General features: G+C 34.7%; 1 protein-coding gene across 1 annotated transcript in view; it reads right to left on the bottom strand.

The window, feature by feature from the left end:
- Nucleotides 1–1,520: 1,520 nt before the first annotated feature.
- LOC131956974 (transcription factor SOX-5) overlaps nt 1,521–18,883 on the bottom strand; it is a 141,028-nt gene continuing 123,665 nt past the window's right edge. Inside the window, exons 5-13 of the mRNA XM_059321659.1 lie at nt 7,803–7,944; nt 7,362–7,548; nt 6,694–7,110; nt 5,870–6,113; nt 5,325–5,495; nt 4,986–5,091; nt 4,017–4,217; nt 2,802–2,935; nt 1,521–2,321 (exon numbers count right to left, since the gene is read on the bottom strand). Of these exons, the coding sequence (XP_059177642.1) occupies nt 1,699–2,321; nt 2,802–2,935; nt 4,017–4,217; nt 4,986–5,091; nt 5,325–5,495; nt 5,870–6,113; nt 6,694–7,110; nt 7,362–7,548; nt 7,803–7,944 (2,225 nt within the window). The 3' untranslated portion in view covers nt 1,521–1,698. The remainder of the gene's footprint in view (nt 2,322–2,801; nt 2,936–4,016; nt 4,218–4,985; nt 5,092–5,324; nt 5,496–5,869; nt 6,114–6,693; nt 7,111–7,361; nt 7,549–7,802; nt 7,945–18,883) is intronic.

Here is an 18,883-nt window from a genome sequence, read left to right as displayed (position 1 = left end):
GGAATAAAAAATATTTTCATAATTCTGTGAAGTTTTCAGATGAAAATAGTTTAGATTTTTTTTTTTTAGCCAGTACTGCACATTAAAGTGAAGAGTGGAATCGTATGGAATTTGTAATTAATTAGCCATGGAATTATTTTAATATGAAAATATTCTTTCCTCTGTAGGATACTTTGAATTATTGTGGCAGGAAACAATATGGATTTAAAAATACATAATGAATTATATAATACCATAATTTAGACATCATTCATGTTTTAGGAAATTAAAAAAAAAAGTGATAAAAAATGTATGATACTTATTTACAAAAAAAGTAATGAATTATTCAATTAGTATAACAATTATTAATAACCACTGTAAAAAGGTATCACTGACACATTCAGAAATGTAATATTTATGTACACAAAAAGCAAGGGAAGATAACTCCAGAAAAGGGGGGAGGGGAACAAATGTGTGATCTACCATGATTATATTTTCATTTCAAATCACACACGAAAAAAAAAAAAAAAACTATTGCCAATGTATTAACATTAGTACATGTCAAGGAAACGCTCTCAGATAAAACTGATTCAAAAATATTTAAGTAGGCTAAGTAATGTTAATGAGATCATACTATTTTCCTCAATACAACGACCAACAGTTGAAATATGTACAATGCATATACATACAAAAATTATAACAGAATCTGGATGAGCTGTTTTGCATTACAAAAATGCATAATCAAACATTCACATGTTCATAAAGTTTATATAAAAAAATCTTTCAGACTTGGATGTAAATCAATCCGTCATGCAGGCGTATACAGAATCATCAACAGTGGTAGCGTATTCAGCACAAAAAATGGATGTCAATAAAATGAACAACAATTTTTTATTTTTATCTAAGCTGGCTCATAAGTTTATGTTTTTATTACACTGTGGGGCATTGTGGAATACAAATCTACTTTAAATTTAAATTGCTGAATATTAAAAATAAATAAATGAATTATAAAATGAATTATAAAATACATATTTGAAAATTCCCTCTTAAAAACTGAATTATCTCATTATAGAAATATATTAAAATATGTAAGGTAAAATCCTCAATTTAATTTATCTTTCAAGATTAAGAAATTACATTAATACTTTTTAGCATAAAAATAATTAGTTTTTGAAACTTGTTCTTTTATACTGAATTTTTCAGAAAGGAAGTGCTGACTGTTATTCAAATGTTTAATTAGGGATTGCTTTGTTGAATTGCTTTTTAGCGATAAAAAACCAACATTATGTAAGCAGTAAAATTTAAATTTTTATGCATTTTAGCAGGGTATTCAAAGTATTTTGTTTCGTTGTGAGAAAAAATATCTTTCTACATTTTAAAATAACTTTCTCATAGGTAAAAAAAAATCTGACAGGCCATTTACTATTTAAATAGCTGTCATTAAATTTAAGAAACTGATTACATATTCATCTACTGTAACATCTTTCTCTTTGCAAAGATTTACTTTAAAATAAACCCATGTTTATTTTATAAAATGTATCTACAAATAAGACAATTATCCCTCTTAAAAATAGAACAAAATGCAATATTTTTTTTGTTCATCTGCTTACAATTTAAACAATATGCACATTTTTTTTCTCCATATTTATTCATACATTATTTCAACATTAAAGAGCAATTATCATGATTATATTTTACTTAGAAAGAAAACAACTAAAACTACAATGATGCGCCTTGTACTTCAGATATCTGGGACACGTGTGGGAAAACAGGTTCCATTTTGATCCCGAGCTGGTCAATGTTTCTTTTGCTGTCAGTCTCCCCATGTCCGCGGCCACTGGCATTCAAAATGGACTCGGCCCGATGGTGAGCCATTGCATCCTGGTAAATGGCAAGGCTGTATGGGGGGGCCCCGAGCTTAGGGAAGACGACTCCAGATTCAGATTTCACAATGGAGGAGGGGGAGGAGACGAATGGAAGATCTAGCCTCAAGCCATGGGCGGTCTGCTGCGGATGTTGCAAGGGGAGGTGAAAGGGATAGTGTGCTGCGGATAATTTTGTGTCCTCGTACAGAAAATTTGGACCGTGGGTCTTGCTGTTGCTAGTGTTGTTGTTGTTGTTGATGTTTGTCGTCTCGTCGCTGCTTTCGTCTGAGCTGTGCTCGTCTAAGCCGTTGAGGTTGCTGGGCGACATGGATCTCCTCTGACCGGGGCTAGCGCCACCGTGGGTGGGAGACGAGGTGCCGGCTACTCCCCGAGGGCTGTGGGAGGGGGAACCTGAGTCACCATGCAGGAAGTGAGAATCATAGTTTGAAGGGGTTGAGTTATCTTCCTCATCACCATCTACAACATAGTTTGTTTTTAGGTTAATAATAAATCTTTATTTAGAATAAAAGCTTAACCTAAATAAAAACCTGAGATTTTTTTTAATGATTTAAAAGGCAATATTTTAAGGATATGAAATTCTGCTTTTAAACAAAAAACCAAAAAAAAAACAAAAAAAAACCAATTACACTACTCCATATTAGCCAGGGCAAAGCCTAGCCAGAACAGCTAATATATTTTATTATATAGATCTAACATGAATTTTAGCCAGGGCAAAGCCTAGCCAGAACAGCAAATATTTGTTCTAACATGAATTATAGCCAGGGCAAAGCCTAGCCAGAACAGCAAATATTTGTTCTAACATGAATTTTAGCCAGGGCGAAGCCTAGCCAGAACAGCAAATATTTTTATATTAGCCAGGGCGAAGCCTAGCCAGAACGGCAAATATTATTATGTAGTTCTAACATGAATCACACATTTGTGCTTAAATGAACACACCTTCAGGGAAGTTACTGCTGCCATCTCCGTACCATATCCTTCTGATATCCTGGCGCCTGTTCTTCATCAGGGCTTTGTATTCTGAGATCCTTAACTTCTTCCCATCTACTATACATGTGCGTTTAGGTCTTGGTCTGAAGAAAGTTTATATAATTGTAACTTTATATTATAAAATTATAATGCTAAAATGGCTTTAACATGTTTTAAGTAATACCTCTAAAATACTAGTAATCTTTTTTTTTTACAATTACTTTTCAGCAATGAAATAAAAGATAAAATTAAATGTTTATTTTAAATTAATATAAATAACTTATGAAAAAAATAGCCAAATATAGATCAATATTTTAAATACACCATTAAATCACAATTTGAAAAATAAAACTTTATTATAATTCTTAATTACAATTAGGCTAAGTAACATAATGTTTGAAGGTTAGTTAAGAAACAAGTTAGTTTAATATGGTTTAGTATTAATATGGATTTCTAAAAAGTTACATGTTTTTGTAAAATAAATAAAAAGATATTGAATATTACAATGCAGTCAAGAAAATAGTACAGTAAATATATTTTTGTCTTGTTTGGGAAATGAACGTTACAGGGCAATGAAGCAGGGCAAACTCTACCCAAACCATACGTTTAATTGGAGCAGATGCTAACAGGAAAAGAAAAACAACATAACGTACAAACACATGGGTCCGTTAAAAAAAACAATTTGAATTTTATGTTTACTTGTATGGCTAATAGCTTACTTGTATGGCTAATAGCTCTATTACGTGTTTATATTAAATTAAGATTCAGGTGTTGATTTTTAAAAAAAATGAAATTTAAAAAATGGGAATTTAAAAATGTGCTCTGAATTTATAAAAAAACAAAATGGTATTTAAATCTGATTGTGAATTAAACGGGTTATATAAAAACAAGTTGAAGCAAATAAAGTAGTTCTGTTACAAGTTCTATTAAAAATTAATTATAAGCAACAAACAGAGACAAAACAAAAGCAAAGCTAATGTGAATTAGAAACAGACAAAAGTTAATGAAAACACACAGGGATAAAAAAATTTTGTTATTGGGACTTCATACATTTTTTTTTTAAAAAACAGCGGAATGGTGAAACTCTGCTAATTTTATAAAGGGAATATCGGGGGAGACAGCAATAACAGATAAAGCAAGGCAAACTTGAATTTGGAGAAAACGTTGCCATTAAAAATTTTGTACCTTTCATCGGGCAAAGAGCTGGGAACGTGAAAGTTTGGGTAGAGTGCCCCGATCATTAGAGAAGGATTTTGGTGATGATGTTCCACAGGCAGTGAGAGGGCGGGGCCCATTGAGGGACCGACATCACTGCCAGGGCGGGATGGGGGCCCCTTCGTGTCAGAAAACATCTTTTTCACCTTCCCGTTTTTCCTGGGGCGTGGCCTGAGAAGCAGGGAGTATTTTGTTTTTTTTTCAATTGCTTTGTACTGCATGGATTTTCATGGCATGAAGGGGGTTAATATGTCTCTTGAAATGTTTAGGTTTTTCATAGTTTGTTAAAAAATTTATGAAAAAATTTATAAAATATAACAAAAATTGTTTTTGAAAAAAGATGTTTAAAATATAATAAATAAGAAATATCGTATTTATTATTGTTGTGTGTTATTTTATTTGTGTGATAATTTGTAAAAAAAATTTTAATCTGTGAATCAGAACTAAAATTGCATTTATTAAATCAATCAGAAATAATGGGTAAATACTGTGTTTTTGGGGGCAAGCAATAGCTTTTCAGCAAAATAAAAAACCCACTGAATTCATGTTTCCTTTTAAATTTCAAGAGCTAGTTTTAAATGGTGTGCAATTTTATAAAGCATAAGCATTGAAGTAGAAAATAACTCTTATTTTCCTAATCACAGGGTATAAAAATATCAAAAGAAAAAATTAATTAAGCTAATTGAGGTTAATAAACTTCAAAGACAAGAATGCACTGTAATTTCTACAATACCTAATCTACATTGCTAATTATTCTAGTTCTAAGCTACAAGAAATAAAAAAAAAAGTTGACCACTTTTAATGCAGATTGAACTAATGAAATATTTGGTACAAAATGATTATGAGTTTAAAGTAGTAAGCATCTACTTTTTTTTTTAACATGATGAAAAGTAAAAAAAAAATTAACGAAAGAAAAAAAAGAAAAAATGTAATAACTACCTGTAGCGATAATCTGGGTGTTTTTCCATGTGAAGCTTGCTAAGTCTGGACTGTTCTTCATAATATGGCTGTTTGTCTGCATTTGACATGCTTTTCCATTTAGCACCTGGCAAGACAATATTTATTTATTTTAATAATTTGTTAATAAACAAGTAAAATAAAAATATAATTCAATGAATATTAAATTGAAACAAACAAATAAATACATTCTTCTTTTGACTTCAAAATAAATAAAAAATAAATTATCTAGTTAACAAATTATCAAAAATATAGACAAATTAATAGACAATTATTTGAGCAAAAAAAAATCTTGTTTAAGTAATGGGTCAAGTAATTTACCTAATATTTTACTGATGTTTGAGTTGTGCATATCTGGGCAAGCTTTGAGAATCTTTCTCCTCTCTTCCCTAGCCCAAACCATAAATGCATTCATTGGACGTTTAATATGTGGACGCCCAGGGTCAGATTTCTCCCGCTGTGCTCGGATGATCTTGGCGCCAAACATTTTACCTACAGTACAGAAATTGTTTTATAATAAATATAACTAGCAAAATTAAATATTCAGGTGAAAGAAACGATCCAAATAATAATTTTTTTTTTACTAATTTAAAGAAAAATAAGTAAAACTAAATATGGTATCAATAAAATTTGAATTTTTAAAAATTGAAATGTGAATTTTAAAAAAATAAAATATAAATATTAATAATAATTAACAAAATTTAATTATTATTAATATTTATATATATTTTTAATGGAAATAAAATAACAATAATTAATTAAACGAAAGTGAATTTGAACTTTACAAAAAAGAAAAATGCTAAAAATTAAATTTAATTTTCGGAAACTTAAAGTTTTGGTCAAATATTAATCAATGTTTAACTTACTCTGTAAATGTTGAACATAGCTACTCTGATTCTCCTCCGAGGTGGCCGGCATGGGCCCAGAAGATTCTTTGTTGCCAGGCAGCTGTGCCATGGTTGGCAAGGGTGGGGCTGGGGTGGAGGCGTACATTGGAAAGTGGGAGGGTAGCCCTGGGAAGACGGGGCCCCCTGTGCCACTCATGCAGGCTACCATCTGTCTAGATATCAACTCCTGTACGTAGCCTTCCTGTGCTTGTTGGTACAAGAACTGGTCACAGAATAGATAAGAAAATAGTTAAGTTTTACAAAGGATTATCGACTTAATTTTTCTTTGTTAAAAAATTGAAACAAAAAACAAAACAAACAAATATATGATAGATTAGAAAAATATTAAAATATCATAAATAATTATCTTTATTTATTATTTTTTTTTAAATTAAATTTTTAAGCCACACCAAAAATTCTTGGGTGACTGTAAAGGGTTAATATGAAGAGTTCTTATAAAAAAGATTACAAAATACTGTAAAAAATATTCATCTTTTGTTGTTATATAAACTAAACAAAGATGTGAATCAATTATTATATAGATAAAAATTCTTTGAAAAAAAAATCTATTTTGTTTTATTTATGTAATGAAGAGAAATAAATAGTTAACCATAGATAATCTGTTTAATATAGAGAAAATGATAAGTGTAAAATAAAGAAAATGTTACAGAAATAAAGCGGAGTAATGAAATGTTTTACTCAATATCAGAGTCTGTGGAATAGTGGGATGCAGCCCTTGGTGCCATCATAACTACAGGGACCAAAAATAAAAGTTTAAAGAAAGGTTTTAAAATTGTTCTTACCTTTTCAGTGTCGGAAGGGGATGGGGCACCATTCATTCCGTGCCCGGACAAAGCTGCTAAACCTCCTAGAGGCAGATTTGGGGGCAGAGTCAGGAAAGGGTTGGTGACATACTGCGAAGGCAACCCAAAAGGGTTGTGCCTCATGGCTGCCAGAAGTGGGACCTCAGACACAGGGGTTGGTCCGGGGGTTGATGTGGAGGGGGATGGGGTACTGTGGTGAGGGGAGCGCTGGTGGGGGGAAATGTGGTTGGATTTCCCACCTTGGGATGAGATGGGGTTGGATGAAGGAGGGGTTGGCCTCTTGCTGTGGTTGGCGTGGGCAGGTGGGGGTGTGGAGGCTTCCCTTTTAACACCACGGTGGTTGTCATCTGCTGGATTACGTCCATTGTTATATCCAGATGGATGGCGTGATTTGGACTGTTGAGGAAATTACATTTTATATTATTTTTGTACTTTATTCACTAGTTTATAATAATAGTCATTTTAGTCTTTTTTTTTTTTAATTTTATATTTTTTTTTACTAATTTTTAAATTATATTTTATTCAATATTTATACAATCTATTATATTTCATTATTTAAAAATTATAATTTTAAATTAATTGTTTATTAAAAAAAAATTTACAACAAATAATATTTGAAATAAATTAACGACCACATTTAACCTTACCTCTGATTTAGGCTTGGATAAATTCAAAGGCCCGTCCTGATCAGTAGGCGTGGGAGGTGGGGAATATTTAGTTGGGTGTGGTCTAAATATAGCGCTCTCCAACTCCCTTCCATTCCACTTGGCTGGGGGGCTGGAACCACTGGCTATATTTGGGCTGGTCTGTCTCATTTCTATTGGCACTGAGGTACTGTAAGGGGCATGAGAATGGAATCAAATAATTTAAAGTTACGGAAGTCTTAAAAATGTGATAATAGCAATATTTCATTTCATATTAAAACAGATTTGCAATTAATAATAATAAATAAACAAATAAAAGCTATATATATATATATATATATATATATATATATATATATATATATATATATATATATATGTATGTATGTTTGTATATTAATGTATATATATAGTTTTAGTTGGGCAAAAAATTATTTATCTTACCCATAAGCAGCATAAGGAAAGGGTGAAATGCCTAATTGAGGGGAATCACTCTGGTGATGGCTATTGGCGCTAGATCCTAGAACTAGATTTCTGGAGTTGTGAGCCGGGCTGTCTGGTGAACTCTTCGACAGTGATTTATTTCCTGAGAAGAAAAAAAAAGAAAATTCAGATAAAATTGCATTTCAATCTATGGGAGCTAACTGAACTGACCCGGTTGGTAAAATAAATTTCTTGGTTATTGCCCTTTACTAGTAAGTGAACGTTTTGAAGGTGTTTTCCTACGTTAACTTAAATCTTTTTTTTTTCTAACTTAAGAGAAGAGTCTAGTTTTTTTTCTTTAATGTGTGTACGTATTGCCTTTTGTATTGAAAACTAGACCATGATATTATAATTATCATATCACACCAGCGACATTGAACAAACAGACAAATCGAGATAACAATCAACTTTACGCGGACGTGATAGAAAGAAATAATTCAAAAATGGTATACAAGTACATACATATTCGGCTTAGCTTTAAGCTTAAGGTTAGAGTTATCGTTGTTACTTTAAATACTAACGGAGTTCGTTTATACGAAAAGTGACATAGAAAGTATTACATCACTAATCAGGTAAAGAACATAAAAAAGAACACGTAAAAGAACATACAGTAGTGCCCAGCAAGTAGTCATAAAAAAAGACATAAAAGTAGAAACTAACAGATAAAGAATCATTTTCCTTTGACAGTTTTAGACGTTGCAGGCTAATTGTACACGTACAACAATGAACCGCAAACATTCAAATAAACGCGCCCCCTCTTTTCATAATAAAGGCGCCCATCCTTTAGCAAACCTATTTTTAAAAATGCCACACATACTTAACAAAAGGGGGCAGGTTTTACACTAGATAGTACCAGATAGCAGAATTTTTATTCAAGCTCAACTTTTTAAACAAATAAACCGGCAGGAAATGTATGCACACAAAAGATACGCTACCTGTATGGGTGGGTGTATATTTAAGACCCACCCATTATGTAAAGACGTTCAGGGCCCTTTTTTATTTATAATTCTTAACCTGTTTGCTTTGAATGACGTAGTGAGATGTTACTCTGTATGACGCTTTATAAACTGCACCAAACCCCCCCCCCCCCATAGTTTCTAAACTGCACCCCAACCCCCCCCCCCCCCCATAGTTTCTGAAAATAAATCATGAACTTATCTCATTCACCCGTATCCCCCCACCCTTTCCTTTCTTCCCCCCCCCCCCCCCGCCTCCGTACGTATTTAACTAGCACTTTGTATGCATGAAAACTACACCTTTAAAAATAACCTGCTATTGTGTTGTAAGTTGGAAATGTATTGTGTTGGTGTATAGGGGCAGTAACTCCGGGGACTACACGGCTGACTTAACCAACATCCGCTAGAATATATGCAGACAAAGGCCTCATTCTTTGATTTAGCGTACACGTTAACTTTAGAACAGAATTCAAATTACACTTGCGCAGTATTCAACATTTGAGGCGTTAGTAACAGTAAACATCTAAATATTCACAATCTTATAACAATTTTAAAAATCATACCGATGAAACTAAAATTACAAAAATTAATCACAAAATAAATTTACGGCTTAGACCTACCTATTACATTGAAGCTAAACTATTCACAAAATATGTTTGTTGATCAATTAAAAAAACAAACATTTGTAGTATTTCCCTGTTTTTAAACTCACAATCACAGATATAGTTTTAAAATCCGATAATGTATTGTAATCCCACTTTTCAATCATGAGAAATGCAATCAAAATATTAAATTCATTCAATAATGGTTCCGGTTGACTAATCCTGGTCCGGTTGACTAAACCGGGAGCCGGTTCCATTACCAAAACCGGCAGCCGGTTCCAACTGACGCAACCGGGGGCCGGTTATAATTTATATAATTGACAAAACCGGCTACCGGTTCCAACTGACCGAACCGGCAGCCGGTTCCATTGCTGAAACCGGCAGCCGGTTATAAATGACAAAACCAGCAGCCGGTTCCGGTTGAGTAAACCCGACAGAATTGCAGACACCGAATTTGCGCCCCGCCCCCTTTTAATTAATTGAATCATTTTCCGACGCTTTATCTCGTCCGTGTTTGATTGAAGGGGTGTTGTGCCGACACACCTCGCTACACACCGAGTCGCCGTGTTATTGTCGTGCTCAGTGGTGTAACAACGACGTACACACTCAACCACAACAACAACCGCGTTGATTCTATCTCTCTCTCTCTCTCTACTTCAGCTGTAGTTAGACTCGTTTTTTTTAAAATATAATTTTATTATTGCATAATTTCACACACAAAACTGCCGTGTATGATTACTAATAGATCTAGATTCTAATTTTATTTATACTTAATACCACGATGCCCATGAGTTCGACACAATTAAGTGCGTCATAAATAATAATTAAGAGAGACCTACTAATCTAATACAACAAATCCGTATTTTTTTTAAAAATTAAATAAATTGAATCGTAGGCATACTGGTCGGACTAGTCTCCTCCTAAGTAATTAAGAACAATCAGATCTTTATAATTAATAGAAGGACTAATTTTAATTTAGTATAGAAAAAAAAACGGTTCCTTTTTACAAGTGCCAAGAACGGCCGTGAATGGATTTCAATGAAACACTAATCATGATAGATCTAATAATAATTAAAAGATCTAGGCCCCTATATAGTAGTTTATAGCCTACAATGTGTGAATATAAATCAAATATACAGATCTAGGCCTATTTAATTTGAAGACTGATATGTATTGTTAAACACGGTTTAAGGATACACCTTTTTCGTCAATAAAAATACATGCATAGATCTAGATTCTAGATCCACCAACTTTTTTTTTTTTTTTTATCATTTTAAAAAGCAAAAAAAAAAAAAAAATATATAAAAAATAAAACATTGCCAAGATCTCGGATGTTTAATTCCTAATTTGAAAATTCAACCATCAGAATTAATAATGAAATAAAATATATAGATCTAGATCTATAGCCTAACAATTATATTACTAACTATTATTAATACTAGATCTACGCTCTATTTTAAATAGTCTAATGCCGTTAATTGCCGTTAATGAACTAATGACTAGTCTTGTAATGACGTTTGGGTCATACGTTGAATGTTATTTATAAAAGAAAAGTTTAGTCTAGGAATATGTATTAATTAAAATATTTAACAAATGATAATTTCATAATTTTAATTGATTGATTATGATTAACAGAAATCTAGATCTAGATATCTAGATTCTAGACTAGACAAAGAATTCTAGATCAACACAAATGAAATTAAATATTATGCCGCTTCTTCTTGGTCTGTTAACATAATAGATCTAGAAGAGATCTAGATCTAGAATCTAGATCTTAGCTGTAAAAGTATCCTAAAGTCTAGATAAGAAATAAAAATAAGCTAGCGTGAATTTAGTTTTATGAAAATTTTTAAAATTTACACATTTTATCACGAATGCATGTTTTTCAAGCTTATGTATTATGTAAACAAGCGGTTAAAAATAAACTCAAGTCCACAAACAAAAACAAAACAAACCATAATTAAATACAATTAATCTTACCCGAAGAAAAATCACACGGCAGAAATCAAACAAGCAGTGTAAAGATATCCACGAATTATACCACAAAGTAAACTATTAAATAAAAATGTACTCAAGTCCAAAACAACAATATTTCATTAAAACAGTAGCCGAGTCTCGACTGCGCGTACTACACAGAAGACTGAGCGCAATGTGAACACACGATAAAAAAATAAAAACAGCGACCGATTCACGAGCTAGAAAAGGGGGAGTGTCGCTATTTCACCAAACTCCAACAGTTGAGCGAGTCCGCCATGCGTGGCTCAGATTTTCCCCCCTTCGCCCTCTCCCACTCCTTACCTATTTCCCCCCACCACTCCGCTTTTTCTTTTCTTCCCCCCCCCACAACAGAAGCCAAATAACAAGAAACGGTGGCGCTTGAAGCTAACAGTTCGCCTTGACGCTAACTTCGCTCCTTGCGCGTAGAGTAACTTCCCTTCCCGCGAGGTAAGCGCGCGCTTGACAGACGAGGCTGGCTGTGTGTTATTTCCCCCCACTCTCGTCGCGAGGAGTGGAAATAGATATAAAAAAGTAAAGGGACGGAGGGGGTGGTGAAGACTTGCTGGACACGAAAATAGGCGGGGCGTAGCTAAAGGGTGAATAAAATAATAATAATAATTATAATTACAGAACAATAGGGTTGGAGAGTAATAATTTAACGGTATTCCGCGGGACTAGGGAAAGGGTAGGAGCGAGGTTAGCGATAATGAAGGAGATCAATTGGATGACTAACTGAAGTTGGCTAATATAATCGTTGTGAGTAAATGGCATTGTGTCGCTAATACGAGGGATATTCGCTAAAGGTTAGGGGAAAAAAATACAATAAATAACATACATTATTAAACGTGAGAACTGCTAGGCGGTCTAGATTGGGGACTTTTATTGTTTTCTTAAAACAATCATAATTCGGTGGGGTTTTTAAAAAAATGATTTTTTTTCTAAACTTGTAAATAGAAAGATAACAAGACTTTCTTTCGGATTTAGCCTTACTATTTGTAAGTTTTATTTTTTTGTTTCTTATTGGATAATAACCTTAACCAGGACACTGTATAGACCGACTTAATCCATGTAATTTAATGAGCATTATTTTAATCTTCATATTCTTTTCCTATTTTGTACCCAAGACGCTTGGGGCAGATGAAGTAGAGTTCATCTGTTTTAATGACAGCACTACCACCATTCGCCTTTGTTTCCCACCAGATATAGGTGGACCAAGGGATTTCCTACAAGACACATGGGGGCAGATGAAGTAGAGTTCATCTGTTTCAATGGCAACAGTATCACCAGTTACCTTTGTTTACTAACAGATATAGTTGGACTCAGGGATGTCCTACAAGACACATGGAGCAGATGAAGTAGAGTTCATCTGTTTCAATGAAAGCACAACCGCCATTCGCCCTCGTTTCCCGCCATAGAGAAAGTTGGACTTAGGGACGTCCTACAGACTCGAGGCTTTGGGTTAGCAGTCCAGCTCTCTGCCGTTCCTTGTCTTAATAGGTAATTATAACTCTAGCTTGAAACACAAATTTAAACAATAATCCAAACTATTGATCTAAACGCTAAGATTTAGCCATAAACTACGCATGTGCCCCCCCCCCCTCACCTCCAACCCAATCTCACAATATTATCACCAACACTAACAAAAATATTAGCACATTACAAAATCACTGTGCACATTTTTGTAGTAAAAATGAAAACAAAACAAGTAAAGCAAAAAACGAGATATGACAACTAGCTAAGTTTATATTGTGGTTATTCAGCCGTATAATGCAAATCACCCACACCCCACATACAAAACCCTGTGTATAACAACCTCAGCAACCCTGTGGTTGAGAAGGGTTGTACCACAACTACGGCACACACTTCGTGTTATGTCAAACCTGATAGTTCAAGCGTAAATCTAATAATAGGACGCGCCATAATGGGAGATAATCTCGACAAGGGAGTGAACTATGTTTAAAATTCAACTCTAAAAAAAAACAATAGAAAAAAAAAGATTTATATTTGAAATACGACTACTTAAAATATTAATTAAAAATAAAGATTAGTGTCTTCAAACGTGTTAACAGTTTTAGTAGATTATAAGGTTTATACATATTTAAATAGCTTTTTTAGTTTTGATGAACCGAAGGCTTTTAAAAAAAATTGATGCTGAAAAAGCTAGTCTTAGCTTCTTCGGGGATAGAGTCGCACATGAGGTGTAAAGTAATAATAGGAACATCCGGGAAATCCTTTTTTTTTTTTTTAATTTCTTTATTAAAGGCAAAAAAAATTAAGGTATTCAAAACTCAGAAGCACTTGATATAATTCAGTTTTAAAATATTAATTAAAAAAAAATACAACTAACTTAACAACTTTTTATATTTTCTTAAAAAAAAAAACACCAACCCACAACACCCACTAGTCTTACTTATCTCCCTTCCCATTGCGAAAACAAAGCAACCACTTGAGCTGGATTGTTTCCCTTGAGTTCAAACTTTCACCGTAGCGCGGGGGCGACTGAGGAGGATTTTTTTTACTTTAGCTTTATATCACTGCGCATGTTATTTGAACAGCTGCTCCTTCCGCGCAAGGAGCGGGTACATTTTTCCTGCAGTGTTGTTTTTCGCTCGCACAGTTTTCGCTTCCGATTTCTCCGACTCGGTCGGATAGTTCCGTGGACGCGGTACCTTTCAGTACAGGGTTGTCCAACCTTTGGTGGTTCGGGATCGCAATACATTTACGTCTGAAAGTATTGTTGTGTGTTGAGTGGGAATGGCGTGGTCTAGCTGTAGAGCACTGGAATGCTAACCCGAAAGTCTCGAGTTCGTATCTGGGATGAAGTTAGTAGACCGAGTCCACCCGCTCTGATGGTTACTTAACTTAAGTATGTTAGGGAAATAAAGGCGGCTGGGCACAATGCTGACCACACTCTCCCTTCATATGCCGAGGTCACAGAAACAGGTGAACTCTACTTCACTTGCTCCTTGTCAAGCCCGAAAAGGGAAGTTAAAACTTATTGTGCTAACTTTATTTTTTTTAAAAAGTCACAACAATAGCTAGCCTCATCCCCATTCCCCTCACCTAAAAAAATAAACCCAAAACGCCCTCTCTTTATCCGTTCTAACTACACTACCTTCAACCCCTTCCCCTCCCCCCCCCTCTCCACCAGTTAAGAGAACGTGTTAATAATTTACATTCTAAGGTTATCTCATCAACGGCATTTGGTATTGGCACGCTGCGTGCGATGTCAAAGGGTGGTGACGTTAGCCCCCGGGTGGGTGCTTACGGTGAGGGAGCATGGGGGGGGGGGGGTGTTGTAGAGTGTAAAAGAAGCAGACACCACACAACGGGGAGGGGGGGGGGGGTAAAAATCTCGTGAACAACAGATCAGGCTTAATTGTTTGAAACGCTTGCCAAAATATAGAAAGGGGAAGACAATCAACAATAAACAGTACTGTACAAAAAAATACCCTCCCCTTACCGCTCATTAAGAGAAATCAGAGTAACGTCCCTTCTACTTTTTTTTAAAATCTTTATAACGATACAATAACAACGATAGTAAAAAAAAATAACATTCAATGTATTATCTTAACAATAGAATGGAATGTTCAATCATAACAATGGCATTTGTCCACGCCATATTTTTTTTTGTATAAAAAAAAAAACAACAACTGTGATGCATGTTTATACGGCACAATTATCCAAACTAGCCTCCTGGTGCTCGGTTCCAGCGAGGCTACGGGCCAGATTACGAAAGATAACTCCCCATTGTTTATCATGGTTAATTCCCCCTGTCTACCGGAGGAGTGAACCGGGCTTGATAATGGCTATTGTTTATGAAGACCCACGGCTTGGCACGAATTCCCGCGACCGGCTACCGGCTACCGGCTACCGTGTGCCTCCGCTGCAACTATTGAACCGTGAGCGCTTATTAGGGCTCATCTTTTTTACCGGAAGTCGACTGGCAGTGTTTGAAATATTTATTTCGCCGCGTTCGTCAGTCGGGTTGTGTTAATATTTAGTTCGTGGAGCTCTAGGGGGATCGCGCCAACAAAAGGAAAAATTGGAGCGTGTCAACAGAAAATATTTCATTTCACAAACAACTATTTATAACTATCTCTCTCTTCCCCGCTCCCCCTCCCCCCATTCCTCTCTCTAACACACACACACACTGTATATATATATATATATATATATATATATATATATATATATATATATATATATATATATATATATATATATATATATATATATATATATATATATATATACATATATACACTCTCCGTTCCTCTCTCTCTCTCTCTCTCTCTATATATATATATATATATATCTATATATATATATGCCTATACACACACGCATATATATATATATATATATATATATATATATATATATATATATATATATATATATATATATATATATATATTATACCGAAAACAAATTCAACCAACGTATAGGACAACGACACTTGGTGTACATTGAAAAAAACCCACCATCTTACTGAGATCCCACTTTTAGCTGCACGCGTGATTAACTCGTTTGATAATTATGAGAAAAGGAGTGCAAACCACAATGGTGCATTCATCAAGGCAAGGTGCAGGTTCTCCAAAAAACCTTTTGTCCATTGTGTTCCAAGGAAATAAACATCAAGTAAAAGAGAGAAAAAAAATCGTCTAACAGGTTCAGTGTTGATAGAAATCATTAGAATAGCGTGAAAAACTATAAATAATGAAATAAAAAAATATATTAAAAACGGATAAAATAAAACAGGCTCATTCTTAATCCGCCATTTTTTTTTTTTTTTGAGACGCGTTATTGTTTTCTCGTTAGGTTTGTGTGCGCTCAAGGAGTTGCATTGTGCGATCGGGGATTCCCGAAACTAGAATGGATACTAAAAAGGGTATGAGATTCTTAGACCTTTAGCTCAATAAAAATGGGGTACTTGTCTTCTGTTTTTCATCTTGGACTTGGAATGTAATTTGGATTTTTTTTTACATTTTTTTTTACACTTTGAAAAATTTCATTTGGTGTTGTATTTTTTATATCTTGTGAACAAATGGATTTTCAGAGTTCTGACAATAAAGTTACTGTTATACAGTGGTTCTTTTGTTGGGGCGGGAGGGGTGGGGGGGGGGGGGGGAATGTTAGGAAGGAAATAAAAAGGACTACGCATGCCCGAAAAGTGAACCGGAAACGCACCCTGGTACCGAACTGAAGATTCAATGAAGCAGATCGGGAAGGGTATCTGTATAAAAGCACTGCCCCCCCCCCCTCTTTTCAATCATTGATATCAATTCAGTGAACCTGGTCGATATTTTGTTCGAAAAAAAATACGTTTCTGTTATAAAGTATTTTAAGTTATTGCTTTTCGTTTGTTTTAATAAACCATACTCATAAATTACACCATGATGCTAACCCTAATCCAAACACTCCAGCTAATCATAATTTACTATTAAAACTCGGTTCAATAATACGTCAACCCGATTTCCAATCATGGAAAAAGTACAATGATCTTCGATTCCTTAGTCAGACCAATCGTGACTATGCAATCTATTTAATCTTGCTAATACACACCGTCTCGTTGGGTACGCTGTAACGGAAAAGAAAGCCAACAGAATCAAGGGGAAAATACCAACAGCTGCTTTGACAAAAGATGGCGGGTGATTAACTCGACGCGCCCTCTGGCTGGAGACAATAAAAAAACTAAACCCCCGATCTTATTATTTTTTTAACGGAACAAAATTACTCCCAAACTGCAGCGCGTATTGAACAGACGACAAAATATCGTCACTGAAGCGTATCAAGGACAAAGGACTTATCTCCCCTTTCTTTATTATAATAACCGGAAGAAGAAAAAAAAATCTATAAATAGTACTTCACCAAAGCGAGATTGATTTGTTGATAAAAGACTACGAGAAGGGGCGGTTACTCTAGATCCACTAAAACTCTTCACGGATAAAAAGTATGCAAAACACAACACTCAACGGCAGGCAACTCTAGCGTTTTAAAGACCGATAATTTCCCTTTGTTTTATTGAAGAAGACTAAAAAACAAAATACTCGGAACGCATGTGTTGACAGTTCTTTCTTCATAATTTTAAAGTTTCCCCAAGCGGAACAAAATAACTACCACAAAAAAAAAAAAACTTTTTTTTTTTAAAGAAGAAACCATTTCGACAAACAACTTGTAAAAAGGGGAGATAAGAATCGATGTACTTTTGTTAAAAGAATAATTGGAATAAAAAAAAGAAACGGATGTGGAAACTTAAAAAAAAATTGCAATCGGTTGTTAGCTCCTATGTACGCTGACAGGCGCCTCTTCCCACAGTCCGTAGCGTCAGTTGTTGCGGATGTGACGTCACACGACGTTTCATCTGTGACGGGGTGGGACACAATGGAAGAGAACGCGCCGTCTGCGGATGTCTTTAAGCCAGAAAGATATTTTACTACAAGACTTTTAAAAAAAAATATATATTTCCGTGTAAAAAAAAATGTTTGTTTATATTGACAGCTCTATTGCTAACAACTGTCTTACAGGAAGAGGGGGAGGAGTGGAGTTCATTTACATAAAAGAATGGCGAACTAGCGGAAATTAGCCAAACAATTGGCATTTTTACTGCGCACAATAAAAAAAAAGAAAAGAAAAAGAAAGAAAAAAAAACACGCCGAAATATAAAGTAGAAAAAAATTCATGAACAATTTTTTTTTAAATCGAGATTTTTCGGGAAGCAACGAAGATTGCGTAAGAAATAAAAAAAAAAACTTTGACTAAATTTTAAAAGTGTATAGTTAAAGAAAGAAAAAAAAGACTTTTAAAATTGACGCTAGCAGTGTGTGTTTGCATAGGGATTGTCGTTAAAGTTGACTTGTATTTTAGATTTTTTAAAGAATTTCCATATTTGTAGATTATGTGCTAAAAGCCATTGTATAGAGAAAAATAAAACAGGGTATCCTACCCGAGCCACGCCACTGCTTGCTGTCCACGCCCCTCCCTACAACCCCCACTCATAATCGTTTCCATGGGCAGAAGAAGTAGAGTTCATCTGTTTCAATAACCTCAGCTTACAATCGGGATAGTGTGGTCAACACTATGCCCAACCACCTTTGTATCCCTAACGTGGAGCAGGTTCCCATTAAAGCTGAGTGGACTCAGGGACGTCATACCGACGCTAGCCCAAGATCCGAACTCGAACTTTCGGTTTAGCAGTCCGATCCCACCTACGTTATTTACGCAAACACCTGCTATACCCACCATCTACCTACCTACACCCCCCTCCTCCACGTTATATACACCACTACCTACCATCCTCCATAAACCTCAACCACGCCCCTGCCTCCATCCCACCCTACCCCCATAAAAAAATACAACCCCCCTCTGAATGTTTGTGTAATGTAAATGTAGTTTTCGTTTTTCAAAATAATTAGTGTCGTCTGCGAAGTCGTAGCAATAGCAGACGCCCAGGAACAATAACCCAGGTTTCCCCCATCTGACC

This window comes from Physella acuta, unplaced genomic scaffold (assembly GCF_028476545.2).
Source record: "Physella acuta isolate Inbredline_101_S28 unplaced genomic scaffold, ASM2847654v3 ptg001191l, whole genome shotgun sequence".
NCBI lineage: Eukaryota > Metazoa > Mollusca > Gastropoda > Physidae > Physella > Physella acuta.
This window is presented reverse-complemented; position numbering and strand designations above follow the sequence as displayed.